The following is a 26,159-nucleotide window of genomic DNA, read 5'->3' on the forward strand; positions in this document are numbered from 1 at the left end:
CCCACTGACATTGTGCTGTGACCCATGTTGTGTCTGTTGTTTTGACTGTGTACTCCAGCACACTGATTTTGAAGTTAAATTGCAGGCTGTCAGCTTTCTATATGCATATTCCATATAGGAATGAGATCCCTTTTTATCCATAGTCCCCCCATTTTATGAGACCAAAAGTTATTGGGCAAACTAATATAATCTTACATAAAGTTGTCATATTTACTACTTACTGCTACGGTTGCAATTTCTGAAGTCTGTGACCCAGAGACATCAGTCCACAGTTTTTCAAATGCAGTTTTAAGATAACTCTAACCAGGCTGTAATGTTCTCATGGCTACACCAGTGGTTTGTACTGAACACTCTGAGGTTACGCTGGTGTAGTCTCTTTATTTTAGTCTTTGGCTGTGTCTGAAATGACTTAATTGCGTAGGCTGCCGGATATATAAATTGAGACCACTGGATGAGGAAGTTGTTAAGTCTGCAAATATTTATCTAAATGTAGTGTACTTTAAATAAACAGATGATATTCCGTATGCATTTCAAGGGTTTCACTGAGTGTGGCCATGCTTCAACTTCCTAACTACTGTGTCGTTGAAATGTCTACTGTCTACTAAACACTATAAACTATAAAATGAACTAGTACTGGAAATTATTTTACAACAGTAAGCCCAAGTACGACAGTCAGACCTTGTGTGTTATCTTAATTAGACCGATAACCCCAAGTTATCATTTTTGACCTGTGAAAGTTACAGTTATGCAAGAAGCTGAGCAGTCTTCAGTTTGTTAGTGTAAGGACCCGATCACCAATGGGAGAATTTCATGGCAATAACTCTGCATTACGTGCAATATATCGTCTGAGGCGGTGGGACACTTCCTGAAGCAGAATTCCAGGAAATTCATATTTGATCCATTAATTCAGTTAATTTAATAGAATTTCAGTAATACTTGAATTCAGGTAAATTTTGCCTTCTGCTTTGTATTGTATTTTAACTTGGAACTTTAACATCAATGATCAATGTTTTGAATATAAGCTTGCACATATTAGGATTCCCAATCTGCATTTTTGTACCGTATTCATAGTAGCATAAAACTGACCAATCTCAATCCACTGAATGTACAATGCAATTGTGTGTATGAATAAAATATGAGGAGAACACTCTTGCCTTGGTTTTACAGGTAAAAATCTGTGTATAATTCCTGAGCCGGTTGTGGATGCAAGGGTGTTGTGAAGCACCCATGATATATACATTTTGTGTTGGTATGGTTCCAAATATAGATGCATTCATTAAAATCACCAAATACTGATCACATAGAGTAATACTTGAGAGTTGAAGTTTAGTATTGGCTTCAACCTTAGTTATGATGAAAAAATGGCATTACGACAGATCATAAACAGTAGTAGGTAGACCAGGCTGAGGCAATGTGTTATAATACAGATATAATGAATTAATTAAAACAATAAATCGAGCTGTTGTGGAGCTGTTCTGTTCTTTAGTCATTTAATTCTTGGAATGAATCACGACAGATGGATGTAATTAATCTATTCTTGAATGATACCACAACGCTTGTTCATCTTCAATCTCCAGTCAGTCCGTCTGGTTTGTACTGGTCAACTTGATGTAATAGAACCTTTATTCTCATATTTCACATTTCATAAGAAATCCATCTCTGGGAATAGAGCCAGAGGTTCCAGAGTCCAGTAGATAAGAAATTGCACAAGATACCACTCTGCAAGAGCTTTAGGATAACAGGCCAGTTAATTATCAGCTGTGTTTACTCAATTATTATAATGTAACCATAAACCTGAAAGTGATATGTACAGTATACATAAAGAGGCTTCCAAAATGTGCTGGATTTCATGTAAGGACCCTTTACAATATGTAAAAAAATATGATTGAGTTTTGCTTTCTGTCCACATTTTAATGCAGGTTGAAAGAATCTTGCAATGAATCTGTATGTGATTGAATGCAAACTTACCACTGAACTCTCAGTGGTACAGAGTTAAACATGAAAGCTTTCTGCAAATTTTTTTAAATGGTTTTTAAATGATAAAAAGAGCCTTGTGCAAAAGTTTGGAACCCTTTTGGATTATCATTTGTCACTTGTTACTTGTTACTAGATGATTACTAAGGCCCAGACCCAGGTGATTTACTCATTAGGACTTCAATGAGTATAATTCCAGGGCTGAACTCAGAAGTAACTGCATGCCTTCTAAGGTATCCAACTGCAGTGGCTGTTCTGTCTGGTGTTCAAGGATTTCAGTTGTGCAAGGATTTCAGAATGAAGATGGTTAATTTCCACCAAGAAGAAGGTGGCTACAACAACTCTTTCAATGTTTCAAACTACCCATTTCCACTGTCAGAAACATTATTAAGAAAATGGAAGATAAATGGAACAGCTGAAGTCAAGGCAAGGTCTGGAAGACCAAGAAAGATTTCAAATCCAGAGGCCGGAGACCTGGTGAGAAATGCACAGAAGAACCCACACGTCACTGCGAAAGGGCTGCAAAAAAGAGTAGGTCTCTTTGTTCACACAGGTCTAGTTGTTCACAGGACACAGGACTACCAATGGAGAACTTAACAAAAACGGAGTTTGTGTGGGACCCCAGCTAGTTTTTTTTTGGATGTGAGTCATGTAAAAGCTGATTCACAGTGAAGGCAAAAAGTAAGAGTACTTATTTAATAAGTCAGTGCTACATAAATTCAGCAAATGCACCAACATGCCCATCATGTCATGTTATTCAACACAAATCTTGACATTTACAACATAATGACATTGTTGGTGTCAATTGTTTAGACAGACCATAGGCTAAATGAATTAATAAAAGATGATAAGCAAGCTGTTTTTCTCTTCAAATAATCTGATGAAAACCAAATCATGCATTCCAAGAAGGCTCATTCAGGACATCAGTCCGTCCTGATCATTCGGTGTCATGATTTGGGTACGGTATTAAACTTTGACCCCTCTTATCATTCGAACTCTGGCTTACAATGTATTGTAGGGGAGGAGAGTTGGTGTGCATTGCCGATTATAAAGCACAAAGTTTCTCCCAGTCAAAGCCGGCAACCACGGATTTGTCCTTCAGAAAAATACAATGCAGTATGATCACAGCAAAAACGTCAAGGAACACCCTGATCCTGTACAGGCCGATGTCAAAGGTAGAGTAACGAATGAGTGCGTATTCATGAACAGTGTTTATTTCTCACCTGGAAATGGCATATTGCGGTTCAACTGAATTGTGGACCGGTTATATGGATGGTTTTCACGTTACAAACAATAATGTAGTTGCTAACATTTCATGTAACATTGTATATTCCATGTCGACCATATATTCATTCATATATTCATATATTCATCATCCATATATTCCATGCATTTATTCAGTCGGTTTTAGCACTCGCTCTTATCAATGTCATCCGAGACATGGTGTCATATGCGATTAATACAGACAACATTATAGACAATTTCTACAAGACAATTTTCAGATGAAAAATATAAACGGTGAAAAATGTTGGATTCAAGAGCTTTTGACCAAAGCTATTCCAGACCATTTTCCAACTTTTCGGACACTGTTTAAACTTGCCCCGGCACTGTTTAAACTTGCCCCGTAGCCAGGGCACCTTGGATAACTTCTGCTGCTTTCGACTGTACTGTAATCACCAGGAATGTCCTAGAACTGTGCTGATGGTCTATAGTCATAGCAAAGACATGTATCTTCTTTCTGGATGAAAAATATTTGCTCTCATGTGTGTATATATTTTTCAATTAGGCGGTGTTTGGTTGTTCCCCAGTCTGCCCTAGTTGTTAACATGAATGAATGATGTACAGATACATAAACAAAGCTGTATTGATTAACTTATCAGTAGTTAGATAGTTAACAACTACATTAGTTAATGCCAATTAATGTAATGTCTTTGTAAAGTGTAACCAATAGTTCTGAATAATGAACTGTTAATTAGGTGTTTTGCATTTGTCTCTGTGTGCGAATGCAGGCACTCTACCTGCTTGGCTACAGGGAACACTAGTGCGCAATGGCCCCGGGATGTTCTCTGTGGGAGACACCACCTACAAGCACTGGTTTGACGGAATGGCGCTGATGCACAGCTTCACGCTAAAAAACGGTGAGAGACCATTGCAAACTTGTCTCTTCCTCAATCTAGATAGGAACCATCGTCTGACTGGAGGCCCCTTCACTGACTGTGTGCAGTTTCTATTAAACACACTGCTAAATGAAAGCATGTCTACAATTCATGGTCATCTTATTGATTATCATTATTATGGGGCCCTTGCCGAAATCTTGAAAATGGGCCCAAAAATTATTATAAATAAAAACACCTAGATGCCTACTGTATAATGTCTAATGGAACCGGAGTCGTGTATTCATTTTTTTCGAAACCCTGGCCTACTGAATGCAGCCCTCTGTCCTCAACGGCTGAAATGTAGAATGTGATTTGGAGTGAAAATTTTTCCCAGGCGATGTGATCTACAGAAGCAGATACCTCCATGGAGATACCTATAAATCAAATACGGAAGCCAAAAGAATTGTGGTGTCTGAAATGGGGACAATGGCCTACCCAGATCCTAGCAAAGGTATACTCACCAAGTAAGTGATCTGTTCTGCTTTTATGTGTGTTTGTCTGTAATTTGCTGCATCATATAGTGGGCTTCAGAATGATCGGGCTTTAATAACAACGGATAAAAAAGGCTGCATATAATAAATATCATGGATAATGATCTATATTTTATGTTCAAACATATGGGAAAACTACATACTTTTATTTTAATACATTTTTAATTCATGTTTCAATGTTTTTATGGAAATCACAGGTGCCAAATCTATTGGCACCCCTAACAATTATTGTAAATAAAATCAAACAACATGAAATTGGCAATACAATTTTACTTTAATTTAATCTCAGTCTAAAGAAATGATATTGGGAAAATTATATTATATTTTATTAAATTAAATCATTCCATCACCTGTTTCACTATTAGTATAAAATGAGGTAACAAGCATGCAAAATCCCTTGGTCAACCATCAGCATGGGGAAAGCCAAAGAACTGTCAATGATACAAAAATAAGGTAATTGACCATCACAATTCTGGTAGGGGATGCAAAAACATACATAACGGTTAAAAATACTTAGCATCGTAAGGGAAATAATAAAAAGGTATAAAAACAACAATACTCAGTCTCCAGACTTAAATCCCATGAAAGACCTATGGTCTGAACTGAAGAGGGGGGTATCCCAAGGATATCAATGATTCAGAAAAGTTCTGCATGGAGGAATGGTCAAAAATCCTTCCAAATGTGTTCTCTAACTCTGTAGGAATACACTGTAGGAAAAGACTCATGTCTGTCATCTTTGCCAGGGGTATTAAAGCAGGTGTGCCAATAATTATGGAACCTGTCTTCAGGGGAAATACATTTTTTATTTGAAAAATGTAACTTTAGTTGATTCCATTGAATCATTAATAAAGCACATTACTTTCTGCATGTTGGAAATAAAGCATAACTGCATTATCTTTTAATTGACAGCATTTTTTGTGCATATTTATCAAGTGTGCCAATAACTCTGCAGCCCATTATGTACAGGTCTCTCAGACTTACATTCAATTTGAATCCAGTATAAACCTGTGCGCATGTTGTTAAAGGGGGAAGGAGGATGATTACCCTGATTATTACATACTGAGTAGAATGCTTACAGAATGTTTTTTTGTGTTTGCCATCTTGCTATTCAAGATTGATCACGTTTCTCTCACATACCGTCCCGGACTTCACAGACAACTGTGCAAATAATATAATAAAATATGGGAAGGATTACTATGCCACTTCTGAAACCAACTATATCCGAAAAATAGACCCAGACACTCTGGAGACACTGGACAAGGTACAGTGATGTTCCGTCACTACACTCATTGGGTTATTTAACCACATTAGTATCATTTGTCATCATTGGTGTAAAACAGGCACTGGCATACATGGAAAAGGATGTTTCATCGGCGAAAAATAAAAAAAGCCTTTTAGCAATTCTGATTCTGAATTAGGTATACAAGGTAAGCAAAAAATATAACAGCAGAATTTTGCTGTTTGTGTGTATGTGTGTGTTTTAGTCAGTTAAATATGTCTGCATCTATGGTTTTAACTTGGTCTGAAAAAGATCATTCCCCTTCTATTTGAAAAATAATGCTGACAGGATATACATCTTCTCTCTTAAGGTGGATTACCTGAAGTACTTGGCTGTGAATCTGGTAACATCACACCCACATTATGATAAAGAGGGCAATACATATAACATGGGCACCACGATAGCGGAGAAGGGCAAGACAAAGTATACTTTATTCAAGGTCCCGTCTGCTGAAGAGGGTAAGAGGGCTTGCATAGTTTTGACAGTTATGGACACTAGCACTGTTCCATATCCTTACCCAGTGCACAAAACATGACTGAAATGTACCCTTCACTCAAGTGGTTAATCCAGAAAAGGCACTGGTTCTCAGGTTGTTGAGGTGTTGCATGGCCCAGTACTGAATCCTGACTATGCGAGTGCCAACTGTGTCTGGGAGTCCCGGGTTGTGTAGTATATTTGGGCATCATGTCAGCACGGGCAGGAGGGTATTCCCTACCTGCCCTCACAATAGCAATAGAAACCTTACCTGCACTAGCTGGTGCATTCTTAGTGTACCCACTTATTCATATTCAGAAATATAGTTGGGTATACTAACAAAAAAAGTACTTAAGTACAGGTTATTGTGACAAATAGGTTCTGGCATTGTATTATATATATTAAAAAAAAGCATCCAGTGAGCAGCAGTTCTGCAAGCAGAAACGTATTGTTAGACAGAGGTCAGAGGAGAGGGGCCAGAATGGTCAAAGCTGACAGGAAGATGACAGTAACAAAAATAACCATGCATTACAAGAGTGGTATGCAGAAGAGCATCTCTGAAGACACAATGCTTCAAGCCTCTAAGTGGATAGGCTACAGCAGCAGAGGCTGTAAATAATACGTCTAATAAATACCAAATAAAGTGCTGACTGAGTGTATATATCTGTATATACTTATATACTGTTCATATATATAAAATATTAACCTCCACGTGTGGTATTTTTCCAGGTAGTTCTAAGGAAACTCAAGCTCTGAAGAACCTGGAGGTTATAAGCACTATTCCATGTCGCTCCCTGCTTAGTCCAAGCTATTACCACAGTTTTGGCATAACAGACAACTACTTCATCTTCATCGAGCAGCCCTTAAAACTGGACATCCTGAAGATGGCGACTGCATATATGAGGGGGGTCAACTGGGCCAGCTGTCTCAAATTCCACCCTGAAGACAATGTAAAAAGACCCTTCCTTTTGCATTACAGATGTAGTTTTGAAGATTACTTTCCAGAATAGTATTATCTGTGGATTTCCTTTCATCACTGACATGCACACTTTTTTTGTGTGCGTGTATGTGTGTGTGTGTGTGTGTGCGCGCACGTATGTACGTGTATGTGTGTGTTTGTTTGTGTGTGTGCGTGTGTGTTGGTGTGCGTGTATGTGTGTATGTGTGTGTGTGCCTGTGTGCGTACGGATGTACGTGTATGTGTGTGTTTGTGTGCGTGTGTGTGTGCACGTATGTATGTGTGTTTGTGTGTGTGTGCCTGTGTGCGCACGGATGTACGTGTATGTGTGTGTTTGTGTGCGTGTGTGTGCACGTATGTATGTGTGTTTGTGTGCGTGTGTATGTGTGTGTGCCTGTGTGCACGTATGTACATGTACATGTGTCGTATGTGTGTGTGCATGTGTGAATTCATGTGCCTGTGTGTATGTGTTTGTGTGTGTGTGTGCATGTGTGTGCCTGTGTGTATACGTGTGTGTGTGTGTGTGTGTGTCTGTGTCTTTGTTTCTGTGTGAAATCTAGACGCTGATTCACCTCATTGACAGAAAGACTGGGAAGCAGGTGGAGACTAAGTTCTTCACAAACGCCACGGTGGTGTACCATCACGTCAATGCATTTGAGGATGACGGCCATGTGGTGTTCGATGTCATCGCCTACAATGACAATAGCCTATATGACATGTTCTACCTGAGCAAACTAAAAGAGGAGTCTGAAGAAAGCAGAAAAGCTTACTCCAGACCAAAGTGCAAGAGATTTGTCCTGCCTGTACAGACACACACGGTATTATTTGTCATTATTTGTGTACCAGTCAGCATTTAAACATAGAAACCCAAAGCTTTGTGTGCATATCACCACATACCCGTTTGTGTTCGACTTCTATAGGAGGCTCTGATTGGAGAGGAAATGGTGAAGCTCAAGTACACAACAGCCAGTGCTGTCAAAGAGAAGGAGGGTAAAATATTCTGCCAGCCTGAAATCCTTTGTGAAGGTAAAGCCTACATTTTGTCACAGGGTAACACTGTGGAGGTGACAGTTCTACCATTCCCTCCGGCATTAATGATGGCTTCGTAATGAGCTCACCGATGATAGACTGGTTTCAGCATCAGACTATAAGATTGCCTACGGAGATGGATTATTGTGTCCACCTCAGGAAAAAGCAAGTTAAGTTAAATGCATACTATATAAAAGAGAGACTGGTGGTAGCATATTAGATGTGTTTTCTTCAGTTAGCAGAGAAAGAACATTTTACCAATAATTATGCTGAGTCTATGAAATCTACTAAGGGCTTTCCATACCATAATGAAACCATAATGAAACAATTATTTAATAACGTCCCTTTGCTGGGGGGGCATTCTACGAAGAAAGTGTAGTATACACTGGTGTGATACACCATAGAGCAAGGATCATTAACTCTGGCCCTCAAATCCTGGTTTTATTTTCTTATGGGTAATTAGTGCTACTTATTGGCCAGACTGACTCCCAGGTAAAGCCAGGGTGAAAAGCCAGCAGTTCTCAGCCCTTGTGTTGTTGCTCCCTGCCTTACAACCTGGTATTGAGTTCAGTCCATGCCAGTGCCAACTATGGCCAGCCTGACAGTACCTGCACTTACATTTATATACATATACTGTTTATAAACGGAATAAAAGCCTAAACGGAACTGCAAGTGATGTCTGAATTTCCAGGAAACTCCGAAACATGGCAGTTGCAAAGCAGAACAGGTCTACTGCCAACATAACTTTATTGTTGAGAACGATTTAATGATTGTTAACCACCTCAATGGTTAAGACTTGAAACAACGACTATGTTCGAACAAGCATTTGAACGATTGAACAAAGCTTGTATAATGTGTGTAAGAAGATGACGTTCAGCTGCAGCCGTTGCTTCATTAACATGAACAGGAGATATACAAGTGTTGTGCTGAGTACCTCATGCTGAGAATGCAGAATGTAAGTGCTGCAATTATTTTTACAGATCAGAAAATCAATTCTGATCACTTGAGGCATGTAAACACATATTCAAAGTGATCACTTAATTCAGCGCTCATGTAAACTGCCCATCTGGAATCACCAGACAATGATTCGTTCAAACAAACTCTTTGCATTTACTCTGAACAGGTGTGGAGCTTCCAAGAATTAACTACAACTTCAATGGCAAGAAGCATGGATATGTCTACTGGACCAGCGCAGAAATGTCCCCGGTTTCCTCAAAGGTTGGAGACATTCAGACAAGAATTTTGATCCTGGGGTGTTTTGAAGTATTTCGACTCATTTGAATGGCTGTCTACACTTGCTTCCCAGTCAAAGCCCACTGGAGACAGTTTTTCAAACCACACAATGGGCCTCATTTATCAAACGTATGCCGAACTAAGTACAAATAATGTGGGATTTATCAAAGTTTTCAGATGTCAGTTTATTCGTAGGAGCCGAAGAAACTTCACGTGTGGCCTCAGCTGTTTGTATTGTGCACGGAAATGAAAAAGCACAGTTGTAAAGCATGATTTTTCTTTTTTCAACTATCTCTTTAAAAAGCTGAAATTCCATATATGGTGCTTTAGGGGCGTCAATTTATGCAAATCACAAATTTTGTGCACGCACCTTGCCTTGACTTGGCATTTATCAATATTCACACGTGGATGCAAAAAAAAGCTGTGTGTACGCATCTTTCATGAATCTGGCGAAAGATCTTAGTTTGTTTCCGATCACACATACATTTGTACATGGATTTCCGAAAATATTGATAAATCAGGCCCAATGTGTAGTTGGTGTATGTATAATTGTAGTAATGGTCTCAAGCAAAAAATTGGTTTGTGGTTTGTGACTGTATCCATATTCATATTTGAGTTTCTTTGATCTGTAAAAGGTACTGTACTTTTAAAATATTTTTTGCTAGATAATGAAGTTTGATGTGGAAACAAGGAAGTCGGTAGAGTGGACAGAAGAAAACTGTTCAGTCTCTGAACCCATTTTCATCGCCAATCCCATGGCTATTGAAGAGGATGACGGTGAGCCAATCTATAATCTGTAACATAAAGCCTCCTGTCTGGTGTTTGAAAAAATATTAATGACACCAATAGTTTCAACACAGATGTTCCCATTAGAAGAGTAATTAGAAGGAGTGCTTGCCACGAATGCCGTATAGGACTTATAGATGGGAAATACCAATCGGGCCTTGCAGTGATTGGTGCAGGGGTTGGGCTGACTGGCATGTCATTTGGCGATTATAACTAGTATACAGCATTGCCTAGTTAGTGATACCGGCTACAATAATTCATTTCTCAGTGGCGAATTTCATGTTGGTTTCATAGCAGAAGCTCACACCCAGCATGGCCGTTGTACAGAATGTAAACCATCATGTGGTGATGGCAGAGGTGGTGCAGGAGACACCATTAACTGCAATGGAACGCAATTCTTCTACATTCCCAGGTGTCGTTTTGGCTGCAGTCATCAGTGCAGACCCACAGAAATCCGACTTTCTGCTGGTTCTGGATGCCAGGTCATTTACGGAGATCGCCCGGGCATACGTGGACGTGGATCTCCATATAGACATGCACGGATACTTCATCCCTCAGTATACTTAGCGTGTAGTTTCAATATCTCTGCACACCGACCTTGGTCCAGATTTTTTAAATGACTAAACATGGCTGGAGTGAAACAATTCAAGTTGTATGTCAATAAAAATGTTGACGTTTGAAGACTGTAGTCTGATAACAAAAACATTGAGTTTGATATTCAAGGCATTACGATAATAACTAGTTCATTGCAGATAAAGGAGTTGTTTATTTGTTTGCCGCATGCTGTCCAGTACTACTTTTAGTGAAGTTTTAATGGAAAATGTAATCAGTCATTTCCATGGTTTCAAACTCATTGCATCATCACTATAGAAAATAACTACATTAGAGTTATTCCATTAAATCCAACTGAAATACAGATGATTGCAACATTTTGGTTAGTGGTGGCATTTATTTTCATGAAATGTAATTAGAAATATGAGCAGCAGCATTGAAGGATGGGTGGTACAATGTCAAAGTAGTGTTTAAATTTGGTGCTATATGAATGTATATTTACCGTATAGTGTGAAATCAAGATGGAATAAATACATTTTTAAAAAAGGATAAACCGGCCACCCACTTGTGTCACTACGTAACCATTATTCTCCAAGAGACATTCTGTTTGCAAGATTTTAAATGTGATTCCCAGCCAGGACAAATGAGGGGAACAAAGTAGTAGTGGCTGGGAAGCAGGCGTCATTTTTGTGAGTGGTGTTGGAGCTAGGGGCCACCTTTCGTTTCTCAACCTCAGTACCAGGCATGATGTCACCCCTGCTGATACCTATGAATTTCACTCCAAAAATTATTTGTCTTACCACACAAAGAATTATTATTATTATCATTATTATTAGTAGGAGTCGTAGTTTTTACAAAGTAGGTACTTACATAGATACTAAAATAAAAATTATAATAAAAAGTTTAAATCGCTGGTGAAATCGGGTATTTCGCTCCTCCATGCATCAAGAAAATAGCTTTTGTCATCCGTGTAATATGAACGAAAACATTGACTCAACTGTTTCGCCACATGCCATCGCATGCCTCATGTACTTGATATTTAAAATGATGGACACTTCATTTGCAACCATTCTTCTTGTCAAACAAGAGACTTCAGACCGACTTGGTAAGTTTCCTCCAAATCTTTCCTCACTTGTTCCTTGCTGATATTCCATCCTTTGGGGATATCAGCTGGCTCAGCAGCATATTTATTTGCGAAGTCCAAGTTAAATTTGTAAAACACTGACTTCCAAAAGCTGCGATGGACTGGCGACCTGTCCAGGGTGTATTCCTGCCTTTCGCCCAATGTATGCTGGGATAGGCTCCAGCCCCCCTGCGACCCTGTTCAGGATAAGCGGGTTAAGATAATGGATGGATGGATGGATGGATGACTTCCAAAAGGATGCTGCTTCGTAACTGGAATCAGTTTGAATCTGCCAGGACTTACAGTTGTCACTGACAGATTTGTAGTTTTTGAATTTTTTCTTGTAGTCTGTGTCTTCATTGCTGAAAGACTCCCCGGATGACACAGAAATGGTGCAAATGACTGCAGAGAGCTTCTTCGTTTTAATGTTGCTATAGCCAGTTAAGCCATCAGGTCTGTGACATTCAGAGAAATGTTCTGAATGGTTCAGGCCTGCTCGTTCACATGGTGCTCCGCAAAAAGGCCTACTGCTTGAGCTCCTCTGTGGGTTTGATTCACTGATGGACTTTTTCACATCCCATCCTCTTCAATGGTCTTCTCGAGGTCACCAACGCCAATGAGAATTGCATCTGCAAAATCTTTTGAGGTTTCCATCAGTTTGAAAAGCAATTAGAACCAGATTTTCAGTTGGGATTCACAAGAACCTGGTCCATTTTCTTCACAAATGTTTGTATAAAGTCAGAAATCTTATTTGAAAATGTGCATGTCACTGCATCCTTGATTGCTTCCTTGGCTGTGTATGACAACTGTTTCAAAATTTGAGTGGTAAGGCCCACTATTCTTGTTTTCCCATTATCTGTCTGATCTACACAGTGCTGGAAAACACATTGATTCATACATTCTGTTGCATAGTCCTTGTAGTATAGCGGTTACCTTTTTTACACAACGAAGATGATACTGTAAAGCCCATATTTAATTTCATGGTTTCAGTCACACCCACATCCACTTCCCACACATCCCTCAGCATTTGAAAGATGGTGCTCCTCTCATCATTTGCTTGGATGTCTCCGGATGTCTGTGCTTTCATTTCAAAAATACCTCCAGAGACAATGGTACCACAATTTACATGTGACCCATGAGAGTAAAGGAAGTCTGCACATCGTTGTTGTTTCTTTTCTGTAGAACGTTCATACTTCAGGGTATGTTGAAGCTGTCTGAGACTGTCCAATGCCAGGGAAGAGTTCCCTGGTGTTTAATTCACAGCTTGCCATTGGGACTGATAAGAACCTTGTAATTGTAACATATTCTGTTTCTCTTCTAGCTGATGTACTTTTGTCTGAATGCTGGGATGAGTCATGGCCAGCTCAGATTTTCAGCCCATGGCCCAACAAAGTGGCTGTGAATTCTCCAGAAATGTTGAGTCCTGCTCTGTGCACACACTGGTGGAAACTTTCCTCCTCGCTAAGACTCTCGAAATGTACCATGAAGTCCTGCGAAGGCTTGTGCTGACGAGCACCACATTCTCTGGCACGATTTTTTGATCCTTAGACAGCTCCTGAGGATCCTTGCTTTGAAAAATTCCTCTCAGGGCCAATCCCCCTGATGAGTTTCAGATTACATCAGAGAAATTCACAAATTTATGAACAAAGTCTCCCATTTTACAAATTGTTATTTCTGAAGGGGGCCACTTTTTTTTCTAACCACTCTCAAGAGGTTAGAATTACACTCTCTTAATCCTTTATGTCAACATTGCTCCATTTCGTTCCCCTTTGTTGAAGTTTGGTAATGTCTTTCAGCAAGGTGGCACCTTTTGCAGACTGCATAAGCCTCCATTGTGTTCACAGTTCACAGTTTCTGTGTAAGAATTCATGTGAATTCATTATCTGCATTAATCACAAAGAAGATTTTAAAAAATCAATAAATACTGAAAATATACAGCTACATATACAGTACCTGTTTCTTACCAAGGATCATGGTCAGATGTTTGTGCTCTGTAGGGGAAAAGAGAAAACTCCTTATTACAAAACCAAAGTCCAAAAATCACACCAAAATGATCACACAGAAACGTAACAAAACAAAAATATGTATTTATAATAAAATAAAATGTGTTACCTGCACAATGCTGAATAAATGAAAGTATTTTACACAAAATAGGAATTCCCTGTTTACTGCCAGTATTGAGAGGTATCCTCAAAGGTAAAATGGAGCCAACAGTAAATGGGAAAATGTGCAAGTATTTTCAGAGGAAGAAACTTGTGGAAAGATGCTGGTGTTTGGGGACATTAAAGCCCTTCTGGCCAGGATGATGGGAGCAGAAAGGATGCGGGAGCTGATGAGCAGAGCCCATCTCCTGGGGGTGGCTGATAACCCCTTGGCAGACAGAGTGCCATTTAACAACTACAGAAATCTTCTGTGGAGAGCCCTGAGAGAGACTTTTCCATCCCGCTTGGATCCCAAAGCACTTAAGGGGGACCCACTGGGAGACATGGCATATTTGGAGAAACTGCTCAAATGACAGGAAGAGAGATCACACAAGATGAAGTCACGCTGTCCATGTTTCACTCCGCCATTGTGGATGCCATGCCCCCGCCTGCGAAATCCAGACTGGCCTCATTGCAAAGAATGAGCCAGAGTTCACTGAACACATGGTCCACGCGGTGGAAAAGTACCGCAAAGTGGAAATTAAAGGGGATGACCAACAAAAATAACTGACGGTGGATTTCATGTTTGAAGAAATGCCGCCACCTATGCCCTGGAAACTCCGTTGGCCCTGCCAACAGGGACAAGGGGGTAACAGAGGGAATCAAGGCGACAAGAAGCAGAACCAGGGAGGACAGGGACAAGGCCAAAAGCAGTATCAGCAGAACCAGAACCAGGGACAAAGAGGGCAAGGCCAGGGAGGGCCACCAGTGCCACTCTTGTGCTTCTATATCAGTATAGTGACACCTTTGGCTGGTCCGCGTCTCCTGTAACATACCTATGCTCACTTACATGTCATTAGCCTGTTGTAAAACGTTCAACACTGAAACCGTAGCCAAACGTTTTCAGAACATGCCCCTGGACTACCTGCCAAAAGTTGAAGGATTATATTAATTTAATCACCTCCTAACATCCTATCAGATTTGAGTATTCACCCAGACCATGGTGAATTGAATTAAACAACTCCGATCACTGCTCTCCTGCACTTAGTTTCCACAGAGCCTTGTGTTTCAAAAATAGAGTTTGATTTGCGTTTTCATACGAATTATTATCCGCATATTCATTTGCGTTTGGTTTGCGTTGTCTCAGTTGTTACATAATGTGAAGTGTGGTAAGGGCGTTTATAATATTGAAAAAAAGAATCAGCCTTGTAACAATATTGTTACGTAGGCAAAATATTTATCGGTAGGACTCCGACGACGTTTATGATCTACAGACCATCGGCAAAAATCTAACAGGCGCGTTTACATTCAGATTGTGCAAAACTGCGATAGCCTACTTTATTTTTTATATTTCACCTGATATTTCAAAGCAAATAAAATAAGCTTACCTTTAACCGAAGTCAGTAGATCTATAAATTCAGGTGAACGATCAATTTGCAGTCAATGAAACTGCAGATAAATTGAAGAAGAAAATAGTTGGGCACAAGAAGCCTACACAAAATGAAAGGCGACCGCGCCTGTTTTCCTGTTTTTCTATATCAGTATAGTGACACTTTCGGCTGGTCCGCGTCTTCTGTAAAATATGCATGCTCACTTATGCAAGATACCTTATATTAAAGACCGCCTCTGACCAGCAGCAGCAGCATTCTGTCCACTGGAGGGCAGTCGTTTCACATTGTAAATAGTTGTGATCAAACATATTTTGGGCGATCACATAATATGTATTACAATTTAAGTTATAGTCAAAGCTACAGAGTTATAATTTAGCTATCTATGCTTTTCGTGTTTGTTTTTGAATGTATTCATTCGATTTTTCCACAGTGGGCAAAAGAGTGCTTATGTTGCACCTTTTTGAACTTACTGGAATCTTTGACTCTTTACCTCAGTCTTGAGTCAGAGAGCAGCTTGCTGTAGAGTATTTAGTTCATTCGTCATATATGAGAAAACATGCTAATAACAACTTTTTGTGAAGAAATGTTGTTGGATATGTACTTACAAACCGTATTGGAATCCAGCATGTGACCTCAGTGTCTGATCAAATCATTTTGTTGTTTTTATGTTTTTGTTTTTTTTAATATTCAGACTGATCTGACTAAGTAAGTTAATTCCCAATATATTTCCAAAATCTATGCCAAAACAGTTAGTGTACTAAGTCTTCCTCTAATTTGACCTGTTCTTCCTCCATCAGTTGATTACTGGAGACCAGTCAGGTTGTGGAAATAAATGCCAGAGGACTAGATGTTTGTGTTACAGCACAGGGAGCCGTGTAGTACAGCTTGTGTGGAATCCCCCCTCTCTCCACACCAGGCTGGGGTGAGGGGGCTGGGGGTTCGGGGGGGGGGGGGGGGTCGTGGTGGAGAGCACGCCAGCCACAGACACAGCATGCAGCAGTCCACAATGCTATCGCTACCACACACGCTATCTATCATCCTAGCACTCTCATTTACTCCCCTCCACCCATCACACGCTCACAGCACAATGAAGAAGGGAGTGATCTAACTACAGACCAGAGCTGTGCTGGCCCAAAAAAACCCCTCCCCCCTCATTTAAAAATGGGGGACAGTATTGACATGTGGGAGTGCTGCAGTAAAACAAGGCCTTGCCAGCCTCCCAGTGTACTGGTCACCAGCAGCCCCACTATTATTTTTTACAGAGAAACCTGGCAAGAAAGTAGCAGTGCATACAAATGCAAAAAATGACAAATAGAAAAAACACAAAACAGCTGACGTAAAACTGGGAAACCACAGGAACAGTTACCTTCATCTGCAATATGGCTAACTCACAGTGAAGCCTACAATACTTGTGATGTGCAGTAATTCTTTGCACTTGCTTCAGAGATGCTGTTCTGTATGGCTTATTGTGTGCTTATTTGCATTACTGTCACCTTCCTGTCAGCTTTGACCAGTCTGGCCATTCTCCTCTGACGTCTCTCATTAACAAGATATTTCTGTCTACAGAACTGCTGCTCACTTGATTTTTTTTGGGTTTTTTTACACCAGTTTTTGCGAACTCTAGAGACTAGTGTGCGTTAAAATCCCAGGTGATCAGCAGTTTCTGAGATACTGAAACTACCCTGTCTGCCATCAACAATCATTCCACGGTCAACGTCACTTGGATCACATTTTAATTGGCTGATTAGATAATATCAAGCAATGGATGTCTCTCAGGCAGGCGGAGATACAATAATAGGGCAAAGGGATCTGGTGTAGATGGGGCAGAGGAAGGGACCAAGGACTGAGCCTTGGGGAACTCCTTTAACAAGGGGACGAGGGGTTGATACTTTACCAGCTCAGGTGACCTGGGAGGACCAGCCAGAGAGATAGGACTTAATCCAGTCTAGGGCTGTGCCGCAGATCCCTGTAGCTGTTAGAGAGGATAGGAGGATGGAGTGGTTGACTACGTCAAAGGCCGCAGAGAGATGAAGAAGGATTGGGACAGAGGAGAGGGAGGCTCCTCATGCAGGCAGAAAGGATTCATTGATGGAGAGGAGTCTCCATCGAGTGGCTAGGTCTGAAGCAGGACTGGTGGGGGTCCAGCAGGTTATTCTGTGAGAAGGAAGAGAGTTGGTTAGAGGCAGCTTGTTCAAGTGATTTGGATAGAAAAGGAAGGAGAGATAGTTTGGCAGTTCTGTATACTGGAGGGTTCCAGAGTGGGTTTCTTCAGGAGTGGGGTGATGTAGGAAGGATAAGGGGAAACATCCAGACGACGGGGAGGAGTTCACAAGGGAGGTAAATAATGGGAGGAGGTCAGGTGTGATTGCCTGAAGGAGGGTTGAGGGGATGTCTGCAATCTTTTCATTGACGAACACTGCAAAGTCATCAGCAGTGAGGGATTTATTAATTTTAGTTTGATAGTAAAAAGTTTTGGCGGTGGTAATGGCGGAAGAGAATGCTACCACGAAGGACTAGTAAGAGGAAAGGTCCGATGGGTCCTTGGAGTTCCCCCACAATTCCACAGAGAATTCCCCAGTTTCACCACCACAGCCGGATGGCCGGGGGGTGTGTGAGAAGGCGAAGGGGGATGAGAGGGCAGCGGGGGTGGCGGTGTTATCCGGTGTGATCCAGGTCTCGGTGAGGACAAGGAGCTGTAGGGACCGGAGGGAGGCATAAGCAGAAATTAAGTCAGCCTTCTGCGTGGTAGACTGCCAGTTCCATAGCGCCCCTGCAACTGTGAAGTTCTCACATGGGGTCAGTGCGGGGTGGTAGAGGTTGGTGGGGTTCTGTCGCAGTGGAGGGCCATATCGCTGGAAGCGCCTTCTGTTGGGGAGAGAGCAGACTGTAATGGCTTAGGCCCTTTAGAGGGAAGACCTATCATAGCACCCACCCTACGACAGCCTCCCTTGCCTTATTACAAGAGCTCTGAGCTGCAGAGATGGAAGAGAGAGAAAAATATCCCCACTTGCAGTGGTGGGTAACAATGGCTGATCTTTTATTGTGTGGTTGACCAGTCAGCGAGGGGTGTTGTTTGATTTGCTGGTGGGGAAGTCCCATTTGGTCCCTTTCACAGCCTCCCGGATTGTGCTTTCTTCAAGATTTGCCATGGACATCTCATTCTGCGGCAGCTGGCCCCTGAGCATAGCCCAGAGGCCTGTTCCACATTAAAGACCTGGGCAAGGCAGAAAGGGAGGGGGGAGGTAATGAGAAGCTTGTATTATTTTCCAGGGCCAAGCATGACGCTGCTCATTAACTAACATTATTAGAGGGAGGACAGCAATGGTTATTGCTGTGTTTCTTTTTCTCTACTCATTTATTTTCCTTAGTTCTTTCCCACAATGCCATTTCCCATCTTTTTATCTCGCCTCCATTCAGATGTGTGCTGCTTATAACTCCAGCTCAGACCCAAGGTAATTTCATTAAAAGTAGATGGTAAATGAATTGGGTGGAGCCTCTCCTTGTAGAGCCTGTGACTGTGTTGAGCAATAGCAGCTGCAGAGACACATACAATGGAGAGGAGGAAGGGTACATCAGCACGATTCTCTCATTACAGGTTGTACATTTCCCATAAGAAACATGCCACAACTTGAGCCTTAATTGGTCTTGCATGATTCATGTCTTCTGTCTAAGAGAGGCCAATGTAGCATAATTATAGTTCAATGTTGCACTCAAGATCTATATAGATAACACTATGGGTTCCCACACATTAGACATTTTAACCATTTAGCTGACGCATTTAATCCAAAGCAAGTTACAAGTTCCTCAACAAGTAAGTGTAAGTGCAGGTTTTTAAAATGTTATTTTTTAATTTTTAAAAATTATTATCCCTTCAAATTATTGGAACAGCAAGGCCAATTCCTTTGTTTTTGCAATACACTGAATACATTTAGGGTTGAGATAAAAAGATGAACACGAGACAAGAGTTCATAATTTCAACTTTTATTTCCTGGTATTTACGCTGAGATGTGTTACACTTCTTATAACATAGCACCTTTGCTATCAGACCACCCATTTTTTAGGTGAGAAAAAGTATTCGAACAGAGAGTATTTAAGCGAATGAAAGTAAATAATACTTAATATTGGGTAGAATATCACAATAAGTGCATCAAGCCTGCAACCCAGTGACATCACCAAACTGTTGCATTCTTATTTTGTCATACTTTTTTAGGCTATTGCAGCACTGTTGTTTGTTTCAGAGGGGTTTGCATGCATGAAATGCATGCTCAATTGGGCTAAGGTAAGCATTGTAATGAATGAAACGACAGTATTTTCAAATGTAATGTGTGTATTTCATTTTGAAATGCTAATACTTTGAAAGTTAAGTTGTGTCATTGTGATCCATATATACACTCATTGAGCACTTTATTAGGAACTTTACTTTATTACACCTACTTATTAATGCATTATCTAATCAGCTAATTGAGAAAACAAACCACACAAATCCAGTGAGCAGCAGTCCTGCAGACACAAATGGCTGACAAAAGTTGAGTTTTTAGTCTTGTGTCTAGAGTTTTGAAAATTGTAATGTCAAACAGCTCCCCACATAATTCCACAAGTTATATCCTATAAGTTAAGATCAGAGCATCTGCTGACCGAAGACATGTTAATGTAACTGTGAGCACAAAGGCTACTTGCGGTCCTTCTGGCAAATGCCTTCCCAGGGGACATTGCATTGAGAATGGAGGAGGTTAAGGAATGGGCTGTGTGTGCTTGAACAGAGCATCAGACTGTGTGTGTGTGTGTGTGTGTGTGTGTGTGTGTCTGTGCATGTGCATGTGCATGTTCATGCCTGTGTGTGTGTGTGTGTGTGTGTGTGTGTCAGTGTCTGTGTATGTGTGTGTGTGTTTATCTGTGTGTGTCTGTGCGTGCCCATGTGTGTGCCTGTGTGCATGCCTGTGTGTGCTTGTGTATATGTGTGCATGTGTGTGTGTGCATGTGCCTGTGTGTGTGTGTGTGCAAATAGCATATATATATATATATATATATATATATACACATACAGTATATGGAGAAGTCTCCATTAGACTAGTGTAATTCAAAGCTTTGGGTGTGTGTGTGAGGTTGGGGTGTTGCCGATTGAAGGGGTCACAGACCGGTCCGGGAACTCAGTGAACTGGAATGCCCGGCAGGCCCTATGTTGCTAGGCAGAGTGCAAGGACACAGTTGGAGTTGGGAGAGACAATGCAGTAGGCACCGTCGCTCCTGATAGTAATAAATGAGCTGGTCTGTCACTGCAAGCCCAGGCCATCTGTGGTCCTCACGGACCCTCGTTTCCACAGTTCTCTCAGCACATGGCCCTAGAGCAGCAGTTCCCAGAGTCCAGGGGCCTCCCTGCATATGCTGCTTTCCCTTTCAGCTGCAATTTCAATTCCTTTAGTGAAGCTAGCTGTTAATTAGCTTGCTATTAGTAGCCATCAAACATATTTGTGAGACCCTTGGAGTCTATTGAGGCGTAATATACCCTATGGATGATTTATTATTAATGCAGCATTATGTGAAAAATTGCTCCGTTCAGTTAAAGCTATTTTTTTGTACATGGAGTCCCCTGAACCAGGAATGAGATTAAAGTGTAGATACAATTTTGGTGGTAGGTATACTAAGAAACTGCTATAAATATTTGATATTAATACATATCAAGAATGGATCCAAACAATAGCAGCTCTGGAGTCTAAGCCAATAATAAGTTTGAGTGTTTATTGAATGTTACATGACTGTTTGGATTCCTTTTCCTGTACATATTCCCACTAATATGGTTTCCACTGAGATCAGGGCAGGGTACTGGTTGTTAGATCTCTACCTGTCACTGTCCAACTCCAGCAATAGTTTCAATTCCTCTGTGAGAATCTACCGTTGTGATAAAACAACTGCAAAGTGGACAGCTTCTGTACTGTCAGAGGTCAGTGTGGCTGCATGCCAGGGTCAAGCTGTGAACTTTTGACCTCTGGGGCAACATTAGTTGCAGCCTGTATTACAACAGAAGTGTAATTGCCTCCATGTTACAAAAGAATGGTGGGACACTGCAGAGGATTTCCAGTCTGAATCTCTAGATGCTCATAGTCGTTCATCTTAATGCAGATTAAAGCCTCTTCTCAGAAGTATTTTGTCTCTCTGTGGCGAGCAGGAGAAAATGAGACACTCTGGTCAAGAGAATGAGGAAGAGGCAGGAAAGCAGGGCAAATCTTCTTAATCTCTGAGACACAATCCAGGTCTGTTGTAGAAGAATCAAAAGCTAATTTATGGGACTTGAACAGAAACTTCCCTGAATACAGAATACACTCAGTTTAGACATCACATTAGGACTTACCAAGAAGGCACCGTACCTAGGCAACTAGGACCAGACTAATAAAGTGCTTCTGGAATTAGGCTGTCTGATGCAGAGGACTCTGCGGTCTCCCAGTCTCCTTGGACGGCACATCATCTGAGGAATGCCTAGTATCCCTGCTTTTCCCCACTGTTCCTAATTATAATACAAGTGCTTTGATTGGTGCAGGGGTGTGATTAGTCAAGTCACTGTTTCTATCGGCATTTTAATCAGGTATTATATGGAAACTATAATCCAGTGAATAAAAGGCTATAGCAGCCAGATTTATCAAGAAGACACTTTTAGTCCTCAAATTGGGTGGATGCTATTTGTCTCAGGTTCAACAACAGTGCTTGTGTGTTGTGAGAGTATTCCTGTATATTGTGGGGATGTAGCATTATGGCTGAATCTTTTGCATGGGTGTCTCTATGATCCAGATCCATAATAGACCAGCGGTCCACCACTTCCATCTCCCCTCTGTACCAGAGGTACCTTAAGCAGGCTGCTCTCTCATGCAAATCAGGCACTTTGTTCCTAGTGAGATAATCCTGCCTCAGCTTTTGTTTCTACCCCCAAAGCGAAGCCCCACAAGGTCAGGCCCCACTGTGGCAAATGAGACAAAAAGCCCCTTGACCCACTTCACTTGCAGTGTACAGGATTTAGGAGCACTCCCTCCATACAAATTTGTCATTCCCTAATGCCTCTATGTAAGGCAAGAGACCATGCAGCTCTCATTAAATCTGACTGCACCCACCGACCTGGTATCGTCATAAAAGTCATGCCTGAATGTAAACTGTTGCAAGCAAAGGGTACTCATTATCTTGTCCCTCACAATAGCCAACACATGGTTCCCAATAGGTTTTTTTTTGGAGACTAAAGTCACATTTTAGCAGCCACCTTGCCAAACAGCCACTGTGAATCAACTCCAAATTTCCAAATATTATTTTGAGGTTGTGAGTGCTCCTTAAAAATAAGTCCCCAGCTATGTCATTAGACTTGCCTAGCAAGTTATTAAGTAGCAAGTAATATTAAGGTAGTGTTTGCAGGCTGGAGGGCAGGGGACTGGCTTGGCCACTAAATATCGCGGATGTGTAAGGCAGCGGCCCTGCCACAACTCTACTATAGCTAAAAAATGAAGATAACGCAGTAGCATGCTCCAGAAGCTCTCCAGAGCTACAGCAGACAGCCCCCGTTTCTATTACATTCATGCCATTAATGCCATAATTCCATACACACCAATCTGTGTAATCAACGTGCCAAAAGATACTGATTGACCTCAAAAAGTTGGTCATGACCAATGAGAAAGGGACAAACGTTCTTCTCCAACAAACGTTCTTCTCTTCCTGAGGCTACCTGCAGGAATCATCACTGGCAGGGTCAGGATCAGATACCAGACCACTGGGTTCTACATTCGAGCCTTGTGTTTTAAAAGGACAAATGATCAGGCGGCAGCCATGCATTTCATTTCGTCCATGTGCAACAGCAACTCATTAGCTCTCTGTTCAAGCACAGCCCATTCCTGTTTGTTTATGATTTCAGCAAAGATTTTAACTAATTTAAATTTCAGCAAATATATTCCTGCCTAGGAATTTGTCAGCTGACTTTAGTTTGATTTTTGATAATATTCTCTCCAGCGTTTTGCCGAAATAGAATATTTAGAGATTTTCCAACAGGATTAGATATTCTTTGGCAGCACACATAACCACTTTTGTGAAATTAAGAATTTGTGAATTCTGCATCACAACCTAGACTGAAAGTAAGCTTTTTTTGGGCATGTTTTCAAAATGTAGATAGGCTGGTTAAGCTGTACAAATGCAGATAAACTGTTTTTATTTCATTTTAATGAGAAGTGTTTTATATGATTGCAGAATATGATTTAATTATGGTCTACAGTTATGGCTAAAGCATGTTAATCATATCAAATACAATGTTCACCTATCTATATTCTATATGCTATTTAAAAATACAATAATGTTGTTCAATGGTTATGGTTATGGTTATGGTCATTCTGTCAAAATCTCATATTGCCTAACAAAAACACACAAAAGAGGCAATATTAATATTGTGAATAAGAAGATAGGGTTTTAATCCTTATAAAGTAGATTAAATGGTGCCAAAAAAGGTACTTGGACAATATAGGAACAAAATAGAGAAGGTGCTTGTGTCACAAACAAATAAATTATGAATCCTTTTCTTTTGAATCCTTTTCTTTCTTTCATAAATAGACAAAGAAACTTTTTTCTTCTTTAATTAGTAGACGACATAGAACCTTAATTCCATTTGCTAATCGACTACCCAAGTATTGATTGTCCAGTGGATTCCTCTTTCTCACACAGGTATGTGCTCCTCTCTCTGCCGCTGTGTCAAATGACAATGTCCAGTCACCTGTCCCAGGGTTTATTCTGTAGTCACTGGTAGAACATCCTTTTGACCATATTCTACATAAATGATATTGTTATAATACTATTGAGCATTGATAGCTCTATAAATTCACAATATAAACTGCAGCCATAAGTAAGCGATTCATTAATGCCAATTCCTTGAACACCATAAATACCTTACATGATTACTGATTTATTTCTTCTAGCAATTATATATTAAGTTGTGATTAAGCTATTTTCTCAGTTAATTATATATACATATACTGTATGTGTGTGTATATATATATATATATTTGGAATGGACAAATCAGTTGTTTGGGTTGTGCTGGTGACTTGAAACAAATTTCAAATTAAATTTATTTTTCCTTAAAAAAGGAATATTAGGCTTGGAATGGACTGTTATTTCTTTGTCACATCGCTGCCTCAAGCATTGAAAGGAGTTCCCTCAGAGCCCTTTGATAGATGAGCAAAAGATGATCCTATTATTTCATTTGCTAATTAGAACCTATGGAATTTGGCCCCGTTGCTGGCCTTCCTGACCTTCCTAAAGACGCAGATTCAAACGGGTGTGTACGTTTCTTTAAGAGAATAAAGGAGGGCTGCAAAAGGTAATTCAATTCTGAGTCAGTCCCATATGGTGCCAAACCTGTCTGGTCAAACCAGCACCAGCACCACTGGGCATTTCACTATTACCCCCTCCCCAAAACAAACACGTTGAATCTGTTTAGGGAATAATGGGCAGGCAAACAATACAGGGGAAATCAAGTGACCCACAGCAAACACTGTCAAATAGCACCAGCAGTCTATGGGCCACACAAAAAACCAGTGTGTCTTTTTTGGGAAAACGTTGCTGGCAAGGCAAGATAAGGACATTCCACAACAGAAAAAAGGGATCCCTTCTATTGTGAATGGAAGTGAATAAAACAGCCCTATTTTAGACAACATTGTTTGTGTCGTTCCCTCTGTGTTCATTGTGCAGCATGGATTTATCCAACTCAGATGTTAAATGACTAGAGGATTAGAGAGGTTTGAATTTATCAGGCCTGGAGCTCATTGTTTCACTGGGCAGAGATATCCAGCGTGTGATAAATATGCAGTGCACTGCGCTCCTTGCAGCTGCTGCTTAGCACGCATGAGGAGCCTGTGAGGATGTGATTTCACTGCATGCACGTGGATGGCAGTATCATGTACTGTTCTGGTAACTGGCACTGTCACTCAAAGATTTTAGGTGAAAATCCCAAGTGTAGCAGTGCAGTTGAACTCTTGAGAAAGGAATTGTTTCTGAATATATGGGCCATTCTACAGACGTTGTTGCTGTCCCTCTCTGATAAATGTGTATGTGTATGTTATGCTTTAATATAACCCAAAATATAATTCACAGAAATAATTTGTTAAAAATAAGCATTTATAATTTATACTGTGCTTCCTATTGGGAGGTAAAGAATAATACCAAAATGATTTTTGCTAATGATTTGACTTCAATGAAGCTGTTGATTAATCTGAATCAAGACAAAATGAGTTGCTAGGTTATAGCATTTTGATTTAATCGTCCGTGAAAATCAAAAAATGTGTCTGTGACTATAAAAATACTTCACACCCAAACACCCAAGTTTTCATATTAGACAAAAAGAAAATGATTTCATAACAGTTGATTTAATTAAGGTGCATCTGCACAGAGAAGTGGTTGCCAACCACATGCTTGATAAAACCTTCTTTTGTGGCCCAAATTGTCATGAAACAGTCACAACAACAACAAAAAAGGTAGGTTAGGTTTTGGTTGGTGACACTTGCCAACAATAAATAGTGAGATGATCAATGTACATATCTATATAAACAGTGGGCTCCAGA

General features: G+C 40.5%; 1 protein-coding gene across 1 annotated transcript; it reads left to right on the forward strand.

Moving 5' to 3' along the window:
- The first annotated feature begins 3,085 nt into the window (after positions 1-3,085).
- On the forward strand, positions 3,086-10,947 carry bco1 (beta-carotene oxygenase 1). The gene is made up of 11 exons (XM_061246735.1): positions 3,086-3,149; positions 3,984-4,112; positions 4,465-4,594; positions 5,735-5,882; positions 6,211-6,358; positions 7,104-7,324; positions 7,893-8,150; positions 8,253-8,358; positions 9,485-9,579; positions 10,260-10,371; positions 10,793-10,947. The coding sequence occupies exons 1-11, from the start codon at positions 3,086-3,088 to the stop codon at positions 10,945-10,947; spliced, it is 1,566 nt and encodes a 521-aa protein (XP_061102719.1).
- The last annotated feature ends 15,212 nt before the right edge of the window (positions 10,948-26,159 follow it).

This window comes from Conger conger, chromosome 6 (assembly GCF_963514075.1).
Source record: "Conger conger chromosome 6, fConCon1.1, whole genome shotgun sequence".
Classification (NCBI taxonomy): domain Eukaryota; kingdom Metazoa; phylum Chordata; class Actinopteri; order Anguilliformes; family Congridae; genus Conger; species Conger conger.